At 51.6% G+C, this 10,201-nt stretch overlaps 1 protein-coding gene across 3 annotated transcripts in view; it reads right to left on the bottom strand.

Annotated features, from left to right (window-relative positions):
• The window catches only part of WNT7A (Wnt family member 7A), an 82,303-nt gene that overhangs the window by 27,112 nt on the left and 44,990 nt on the right, over positions 1-10,201 (bottom strand). Inside the window, exon 4 of one of the 3 annotated variants that reach the window (XM_037024030.2) lies at positions 3,154-3,198. The exons of the other annotated variants lie outside the window; for them this stretch is intronic. Within the exon in view, the coding sequence (XP_036879925.1) occupies positions 3,154-3,198 (45 nt within the window). The remainder of the gene's footprint in view (positions 1-3,153; positions 3,199-10,201) is intronic. 3 annotated transcript variants of the gene reach the window in all.

Raw genomic sequence — 10,201 nt, 5'->3', positions numbered from 1 at the left:
TGGTTGATGAGGCATTCAGAGGCAGGGGTCTAATTGCCAAGGGGTGTGAATCCTGTGTGTGGTGGCTGCTTGCTTGCTTTGTGACCTTGGGCTTGACACATCCCCTCTCTGGGCCTCAGTTGCTTTCATTGAAACATGGCGTGAAGGCAATTCCATCTTCTCTGATAAATCAGGGTGCCAGTGCAGAATCAGATATTCAAAACATAGTCATTAGTTCTGCCTCTGGGCCTGGGCTTGTGAGGTGCTCGGGATAGAGAGGAGACAAGGTAAGGTCTGGGTATCCAAGGATGAGCCTGTGTTCAGGGTCCTCCCAGCCCTAAGAGCTCTGCTGGAGGAAGAGATGACCAGTGTTGGGATCAATGGTTTCCACTGGAAGGAAGGGCCACAATGTTTCAACCACAGTATCTGCAATCAAATGAGCCAGCAATGCCAAAAGCATCCAGAATGTTCAGGGACAGAGATTCTGGTTGGCTGAAAACTCTGGTTCCAGGACACTGAGTGTGACAGCGCACCTACTGTGTGCCAGTGCCCTCATGCGACCTCCAGACATGTAGCTGGCACTGGATGAGCAGCCCCCCAAATAACACAGATGTCCCTCTGATTACCGATGAGGAGATAGTTCCTAGATTCCGAGCCCCCCTTCCACCTTGGCCTGAGTGTGGGAAAAGAATGAGGCTCAGAGGTGTCCCAGGGCACACTGGGGGCAGAGTTAGGCAGAACTACTGAGGCACCAGGGCCTGGCTGATTGCGATTTTAGCATAGTCAGAGACTTCAACAGAGATGCCTGGGGGGCATGCAGAACAAATTTCGATAACACTGAAAGTTGGCAAGGATGCAGAGCACCGGAAACTCTCACACGCTGCTGACAGGAGTGCCAACACAGCAGAGTGTCTGATAAAGCTGAAGACTTATGGACCTATGACTCAGAAATTTCACTTCCGAGGTGTCTGCCTCGGAGCATCATATGCTTGTGTGCACAAGAAACAGCCTCGAGGATTCATAGCAGCAGCATGCATGATAGCCCCACCTTAGGCACCGTCCAGATGGCCATCGCGGTGGAATGGGTAAACTGAGGTGTGTGTACACGAGGGGACACTATGGGACGGTGACAAGGAAAGGCTATGGCGTTCCACTCCACCAGAGGTCAAACGTAGAAATATAGTGATGAGGGAAAGCAGCAAGTCTAAAAGATTTCTGCAGAATGATTATCTGTGTCAGGTTCAAAGGTTGACCTAAAGGTTGAAAATACAAAAACCAGATTGTATTTTGGGGGCATCTACAGAAGGGGAATCTCTAATAAATAAAGAAATGAGGGGCACAAACATCCAGACAGTGAATATTTTAGCTGACAAAAGGTTTCAAAGGAGTGCTCCACTTTTGGGTAGTGGGGGTCATCTGTACAGCACATCTTCTCGGTTCCTGCAGAGACAAGTCCCCGGAGCTGGGAGGGCAAAGAGCTGTAGTTGGCACTAGTCACCTGGGGGGGACTCTGAGGTGCTCACAAATATTCTGTTCCTTGATATGGGTGCTTTATGATTATTCTTTTAAAGCAACATAGATGTTCTAGGTGCCTTTTGCACATAAGCTGTATCTCACAATTTATAAAAATGCAGTGGGTACTATAGCCAATAAGCACACGAAAAGATGCACAACATCATTAGGCACATAGCTTTCCTCTTCCTCTGCAGCCACCAGTGGCCGAGGGCTATGACTGCAGTTGTGTGGGCCCCTAATCAGATGATGTTCAGCCCATTAGCCCTGTAAACTCTGCATTTTGAGAGCCTCAGTGACCACATTATGTTCCCCACCAGGCTGGGCATAATCACAGCTGCCCTGGCCAGAACTGGCCACCCACCTGGGCACCTAGCCCTCTCCCCGAGGCAGGGCACAAAGGCACATTCTTTTCAACTTCAGTCCCCCCTCCCTGAGGCCAGGCTGGCTGCCAGCCTCTGAGCTGCCCAGGGTGGTATCCAGAGCTCCCTTTACACTTGAAGATTCTGGATCATGATTCAGCATCTGGTGGTCAGAGGATTTGCTGACTCTCAGATGACATGACTCTATGCATCTTCCTGGTGCCTGGCACACAGCAGGTGCTCAGAAAATGCCCAAAGGTAAATTCGCCAACAGGGTGCACCCAAACTTTTCCATGATTGATATGCCCTGGGCCAGAGCAACCATCCTGAATTTCAGGGTCATGGAGGTCCTACCTGGCTGGGCATCGACCCTGCGCTGCTGGATGGAGGGGAAGTCGGGGAGGAACTATAATAGGGGAGGGACAACTCGGGGCTTGGAGCAGCTGGTATGGACTTATGTCAATATTTTGCACCCCTTTTGGATCCCAGCTTAATGACCAGCCACATAAGACTGCATGGGGTTTGCCATTTTTCCATCCTGTGACGCAACGATGTCTCAATGCAAAAGGAAGATAAACAAGAAAATAAATTTGTGAGGCCCACCGTCTGGTGTCTCCCGGGGTCTCTGGAGAACATGGAGTTCTGCTTCTGGTCTGGGGTCTGAAAACCACAGGAAGCCTCAATGACATTCTGAGGGAGCTGTGTTCCCTTCTCCCCTCCACCTCCACCCCTGGTCATCTCTGCTGGTCATCAGTGCAGGGCTGGGGACTCACCCTTGCAGGAACTGAAGGGATGTACTGAGCACAGGTGACCCCCACTACCCCAGAGTAAAGCATTCCTGTGAAACCTTTTGTCAGCTGGAATGACTTAAAGGGAAGAAGCAATTACCATTAATTTACATGGAAAAATGTTTTGAGTGTTCCAGACCCAAGAAGTCACCTCTTAGGCTTTTCTGATACCTTTGGACACAGCTTGCTAACGGATATGCAAATTGAGATAAAGCCCAGAGGCTCCCAGACACAGCTCCCGAGCTCTTGCGCCTGGAGGCTGAGACGCTGTGTGGTTCTAGGGGAAGGAGCTTGGGGGGGCCCAGCCCGCTGCTCTGGGTGCACACTGCCTCTGCAACAGCTCCCTGCAAAACAAACCCTGAATGCTGCTTTTGCTTGTCATATCTTTCTGTAAAAGCAAAAATCCTCTTCGGATTTCCTTCAGCTAGTGAAAACAGGTACCAGTGTAGGGCTTTTGTAAAAGCAAACTTGTAAAACATGAACTTTTGAAAAGTGGGGGTGCCTGTACCTACTGTGTGCTGCCACCATGTCACGTCGGGTTGGGGACTCGACGCATTCTGTGGAGAGAGGGGCAACAGGCAACTGGTTTAAATACTAAAATGAGTGAGAAGAAGAAAATGGGGCAGGCTTAGGGGCTGGGGAGCAAGGGAGGAGGTGGGGAGGCTATGTGACACCGATGATAGGTGACATTTGAGCAGATGCCAAGTGGAACCCACGAGGAGGCCAGCCTATGGAAGCACAGACTCATTCCCTTGTTGCATTTCCACCTGAAGGACAGCAGAGCAGGGCCGTGGCCATGTGGTTGGACTGTGGTGACCTGGGGCTGCAGGTACAGGTGGGGGGTCCTATCCTACAGGCTCCAGGGGCCATGTTAAGGAGGCTGGACATTTTTCTAATTCGATTTTAAAAATTTTTGTTTTTTAAAACACTTCAATATTTACAGAAAAATTGTGAAGATAGTAGAGAGAGTCCTCATAGAGCCTGCTTCCAGCTTCCCCTATTACTATCTGACATTAGTACAGAGAATGCTACAGTTAATGAGTTAATACTAGTACATTATCATTAACTCAAGGCCATACTTTATTCAGATATCCTTTGTTTTTACATAATGTCCTTTTTCTGTTCCAGGATCCCATCCAGGCCACCCCAGGACATTGAGTCATCCTCTCTCCTTGGGCTAGGAGATGGGATTTTATTGTGAGGGGCAGGGAAGCCAGTGGAGGCCAGGAACAAGATTTATGATCTAACAGATCTCACATTAGTCGTCACAAATGTACTACTCTGGAGCACAGAGACTGTGTGGGGGTGCGGGGATGGGGATCTATAGGGATCTCTGTACTCAATTTTCTATGAGCCTCAAACTGCTCTGAAAAATAATTCTATTTTAAAATATATATCTTAGAAGAGAAGCTGAATGCAGGGACTGTCTCTGGAGTTGACGTTTGGCTGTCTGTGCTGCTAACTGGCTGGGTGCCCTTGCCGGGCCTGTGCTTCCTCATTTCCAGCTCAAGGGTTTGAACTAACTGATATCCAAGGCTGCTTCTCACCCTCTCTTTGAATCTTGGCTTGGCATCCATTCTGCTCTGAACCTTTACAGAGTGTTTTCAGAGCCCTGATGACACCTGCTTTTCCTGACCCCTTGAGACATGGGCATTTTCATCCCATTTCACAGATGAGGAAAGTCAGGCTCAGAGAAAATAAAGGATGTAAGATGATAGAGTGTGCTGGAGCTCCTCCGTGTCTCTCCAGTCGGCTCCCCCCTTCCTCCTCTTGCTTCATGCCCCAGGACCTGATGATTCCTCTTGGTGATTGGTTGAGCCTGATGCATTAGTGGTCCTGGGATCGTCTCAATACACTGTGTGCTTCCATGGGGTCAGGCCAGTGGAAGGCACTGGAGGGAGGTCAGAGGGCAGGAGGAAGGTCCAGATAGTTACTGCTCCTGCTCGCTGCCCTCTGGGCCCCACAGGATGGCTGTTTTCCTGTAGAATACCCAGGATTCGAGAAGGCCAACCTCCTCACCTTTCAGGCCTAAGGAGTAACAGCTCCCTTTTGTTGCCAGCCCTGGGGCTGCACCAGACCTTTTGGTAACTTTGTCCTTTGTTACATGTGCAGTCTTTTTTTTTTAGCCTTATTGCAATATAACTCACACTATACAATTCACCCACTTCGAGTGTACAATTCAGTGGTTTCTGTATATTCAGAGACGCATAACCATCCCCACCATCTAATTTAGAACATTTTCACCTCCCTAAAATGGGACTCCATACCCATTAGATGCCAATTCTTCCTGATCTGTCCTGGGCTACCACTGATCTACTTTCTGTCTTTATATATTTGCCCTATTCTAGACATTTCATCTAAGTGGACAGCATTCCTTTCCATGGCTGAATAATATTCCACTGTGTGGACATGCCATGATCTAGTCATACATTTGTCACTAGTTGGACAAGAGTCTCTTCTTTAAACTCCCCTTAACCTCCCAGTCTGAGTGGCCAGACCCCAGCAGCCACATGACGCTGCTTTGTGGCAGAGCCGAGAGCGAGCCCCATCCTCTTGACTCCTGGGCCCCTCTGTGCTCTTTCCTCTGCTTCCACCTCTCAGCTCTGCACCTGCTTGTTCCTTATCAGGAAGGCCGATCTTTACTGCCATCACAGATGCTGGCCCGATGATCCCACCACTGTACATGTACCCTCCGGGGAGGCTTGCACATTCGCACAATGCCAAAGAGCCTCACTGAGGCACTATCTGGAATATCAAAAGGCCGAAAGAATCTAAAGGTCCACCAGTGGGAACTGGTTATATGAATTCTGGCACATCTATAAACTGGAATGTCCTGCAGCTGTTGGAATGAGGCAGCTCTGTACTTACTAATGAGGGCTGATCTGCAAGATATATGGTTAAAAGACTATAGCAAGGTGCAGAAAAGTATGCAGAGCATGAGCTCATTTATGTGAGAAAGACCTGTGCATGTGTGTTAGTAAGAGTACAGAAAAATACCTCTGGAAAAATACATGGGAAACTGGTAAGAGTGGCTGTTTCTGGGGTAGGGGTACCCAGTGCCAGGGGTCCACGTAGACAGGAGCCTTACTTTTCATGGCATTGCCTTTTGTACCTCTGAATATCACGCCATGTCAGAAAAAAAGTCACCTGCTCCACAAAGCCTTCCTTGACGGCCAGGGCAGCCCGCAGCTCCCTCATGGCTTCCACCGTTGTCCCGGCTGTTGGGTCACCTTGGCCCAGTGTTGACTGTCTACCTGTCAGGCCAGCAGCTCCATGTAGTGGTTGGACAAACTGCTAGTAAATTGGCTCTCAGAAAAGAAAAAGCCACGTTTGGCTGTGTTTACCAATTTCTGTGGGGTAAATGCTCCCACCACGGCTGATTTTAAGCTACCAGTGGTTTAACAATCAGCTCACAAATCCCTCCATCTTTTATGCTAGGTCATGTGAGTCCACAGGAGCAGGCACCAGAGCATCACAGACTGTAGTACAGTCAGCAGCCTCCAGCCTCCAGCTGTCAGATCTACAGGGCCTGTCCCAGCTGCAGAGAGTGGCAGCCTTCCCTGGTGGGCCAGAGCTGGGGACTGAGAGGCAGGGGTCGAGGGTCTGGCTGCTCTGATGGTCGTACCAGCTCCAGAGTTCCAATGAGGCTTTGCCTGGCCAGCCCGGCAGCTCTGCTTCCACCAGTCAAGCTCCTCCCCTTTCCCTTTTGATCCCTAGTAAACAGCTTGACCTGGGACTCCATCTCAGCCAGTGCTTCTGGAGAACCCCACATGCGACACTGCTTGGAGGCCAGGGCATGCATCTCTACCTCCCCAGCCCCTGGCAGAGCACCCGGCATGGAAAAGGCACTGGCCAGTTGCAGGTGTTGAAGAAGGACCTAGTGTGTGCCTGTTTATAAGTGGCTTTTTCAACTGGCTTGCTTACTTTGCATTGCGCACCTACAGTGTGCTATTTGGTATCACCTCCCGCCTGTGGAAGCTCTGGGAGGACTTAGACACCAGCAAGTGCTGTTCCTGCCTTCTGTGGGCCTGAAGACCAAGCCAGAAGCAGCCACAATAATCCCCCGGATGTGATTATGAGTGGGTGAGTGCTGTGAGGAGTGAGACAGAGTGAGACCAGCAGGAGCTGCTTTGGGTGAAGCTCCAGGAAGCCAAGGTCCCCCAGGAAGGCAAGGGCCCAGCTGGCCACATAACAGGAAGGATAAGTCAGAATTGGCCAAACTGAGGGGCAAGGGGAAAGGGCATTTCAGACCAGGAATAGCACATGCCAAGGCCTGGAGGTTGTAGAGATGTGGCCTACCTGCCCATGGGAGGAAGGGGAGGCGGCAGGCCCAGCTGGGGCCAAGGGAGGGGGGGTAGGGGAGCTGGGAGGCTGTGGGGCTGGCCATGCAGGGCAGGGGAGCTTCTAGGTTATCCTGGAGCCAAGGTGGGCCCCTGAGGAGCTTTCTTGCAGGGGTGACATCATCCTATTGACACCTTTAAAGATCATTCCAGATTGAATGGAAATTAGGTTAGAGGAGATCAGAGTGGCCAGACGGGGACCGGAGGAAACCGTCCCCATCACCCAGGCCGCAGGTGGTGGTGGCTCTGACAAAGAGGTCATCAGGGGAGGGGACAAAGGGAGTGAAACCAGCAGTACCTGGTGGCGAATGATCGCGGTGTGCTGTGAGGACCCAGGGGCAACTCATGGGCATCTGAGGGATGTGGAGGCCGTGCTCCAAAACAAGGGACCTGAAGAGGCACCAGCTGGGGAAGAGCATGCATCACGGGCGTAGTGGGGGAACTTCAGCATAGTGAGCGGCCAAGAGGAGCGGCATCTGGGAGTACCAGGGTCTTTTGGTGCCGCTGAAATAGGTGATAATGTGAGTGGAGCCCCAGTCACTTCCTTGACTAAAACATGTGGTTGAAATCAACCAGAAGTGATGTAAGTACCTATAATTTTTGACACTAGAAAAAAAAATTGTTTGCAAAAACACAAGGTAGGAGAGTGTGAGAAAGATTAAAAGCTTTAGATGACTACAAGTTCAGTATGAATAGTAGGCTGCTAAAAAGCCACTAGTCAGTCACTAGAGGCCATATTAACTGAGGTCTAGTGCCCATAATAGGGAAGGAGATTGCTATGTGATTTTTTTTTTTCAGAACTTTTTCAGCTGTGCCCCATCAGAGGGACAAAAACAGATAATGTGTTGGGGAGGGGGCTGGAGATCCCACACTGAGGAAGCTGAGCTGTGGAGCCAGGGCAGGCAGTTTTGTGTTTCCCTGGTCATTGCCCCTGAAGCCTCTCCCAGGGCACATGCTCTGCAAGCCTGTCCCCACACAGGGTGAGTGGCAAAGAGTGTGCATCCACACAAAGGGCAGAACTGGGGCCCTAGTTGGAGGGGCGTCACAGGGCAGCAGATCCCCAGTCAGTGAGAAGCCAGCCCTCCCCACCAAGCTAAGAGCTGGATGGGGTGGCTGGGGAGGTGATGAGCTCCCTGTCCTGGGAGTGTGTGGGAGCAGCAGCTGGGGTCTGCAGTGGGGATTCCTGCACCAGGTGGGGCAAGGCTGCTCCTGATCTGCTTCTCTGTCTCCCAGTCTGGCCCCAAACCTGTCTGGAGAGCAGGAAGGATTTTCCGCACCGCTGGAGGGAGAAAAATCAATCTCTTTCTGACAGGTCCCCCAGGAAGTGCCAACAATGTACCAGGTGCTGCCCAGAGCCCAGAATTACCCAGGGTGGGGTTCTTAGGCCTGGGAGGGGCCTGGGGAGAAACTTGGCTCCAGAAAATTCCTTGATTCATAACACTAAATAGATACTATCAAAGTTGGCCTCCTGGGCTGTCCCAGACTCTCGGGGTGCCCAGAGAATCTGGGGATGAGCTTTCTGGAGGAGAAACGGGCTCTGGGGGTAAGGAGGTCAGACAGTGACTCTGCCCCTCACACAGTCCGCGCCACACGGTGCTCCTGTGACCGGGAGCCTCTGTCTCCCTCCAAAATGTTCCGAGGAGCATCCCAGCTTTAAAACCCAAAAGCTGTTTCCCAGCATTGAAGTCCCATGCTCTCTTTCACCTCCTCTCCAAACCTGCAGTCCCTGGGAAGAAGTTGATGCCCCCGACGCGGTCCAGAGGGACATCCCCCCTCACGGCCACCCATCGCTCGTGCCGTGCCCTTCTACAGGAATGCAGCTCCATTCATCTGCGTGGCCTGGCCCAGCCCAACCCTTCGAGGGCCTCCTTGAATGCCACCTCCGAGCATCCTGCCTTTGCCCTGCCCAGCCCCGGCAGTACAGATCTCTCCCACTCTGGACAACCTTCTCTTTCTGCCTTGTTTTTTGGCAAGCCTGGCATGGCCTTTGGAGCCCTGCGAACACTGCCTCCCCGGTGAGGCTCTCCCAGCCCCCAAAACTGAAGAGATCCTGTTGGCCATTGCTCCCAGGTCCCACAGGTCATCACTCCAAGATCCTACTGGTCATTGCTAAAGATAGGCTGGTGGCTCAGGCCAATCAGGGCCAATCAGAGTGAGGCCTGTGCATTCAATGTGAAAGGAGACAAGAACGCTTGCTTATTTCTCACTGGAAGGGAAAAAGAGGGACTGCAGGGGCCAGAGCTGTGCACAGGCATCTTGCAACCACCTGGATCCAAGAATGGAGTTAAGTAAGAAAGCAGAGCTGAGAACCAGAGGGACAGGGAGGGGTATGTGCGAAAGGGAATAGCCTTTGCACCCTGGATCAAGCTGGACCTGAGTTCACCTCCCCCAGGACCATTCAGTTCTATGAACTAATCAATTTCCTTGTTTTTAAGCCAGCTTGAGTTGGGCTTCTGTCCCTGACAGCTTCAAGTAGCCTACCTGGTACAGAGCTCCCTTCAGCTGTGCAGTGGAAATGTGTTTTGTAAAGCTGATAGCCAGTCCTTAGCTCATGGGTGTTAAGTCATAGCATGGAGCAGATCTAGGGGGTCAAGGACTGGTCTGCTTGAAAGGGCCTTATGGAGGCAGGGCGTCAAGGGCTAGAGATTGAGGTTAGCTGGGCATCTGCTGCTTCCTTCTCTTTGATCTGCTCTGCTGTTGGCCACCTGGCTGCCCTGCAGGAGGGGTCAGTTCTGGACTATTTGCACCCCAGGGAACGAGCAGTGACCCAGGCAATCAGAATCAGACTGTACATGGCGGCATATTGTGATAAAACGCAGCCTGAAGCAGGGGAGCAGCATTAGCATCGAGGCCAGGTGGCTCCTGCCAAGGGCCCCTGTCCTTCAGCTACTCTGTCTCCAGTAACACTGCCCCCTTCCTGCCCCTTCCGGCTTCCAGGTGGTAAGCACTCCCCACCTTTGCCAGCCCCAGGTGCTGCAACATCCTTCATAGGGTGTCCTTAATGCCACACCCATCCCTGTAATAATCCCTTCATCAAACTTTCTTCTGTTACCCCTGATAGCCCATCTCCCAGACAAACCCTGGCTGGGACACTGGGTGAATTCTACCCCCTCCATGAGCCTTGATTTTGTCTCCTTGTTCAATGGAACCCACCAGTGGTGGCAGTGTCAGGTTCGAATGACCAAAGGTGTAGTGCCAGGCTGAAGGAGGCTCAGGAAAT

This window comes from Manis javanica, chromosome 3 (genome assembly GCF_040802235.1).
Source record: "Manis javanica isolate MJ-LG chromosome 3, MJ_LKY, whole genome shotgun sequence".
In the NCBI taxonomy this organism is placed as follows: Eukaryota; Metazoa; Chordata; class Mammalia; order Pholidota; family Manidae; genus Manis; species Manis javanica.
Note: the sequence above shows the minus strand (reverse complement) of the source record. Positions and strands in the feature narration are given on the sequence as shown.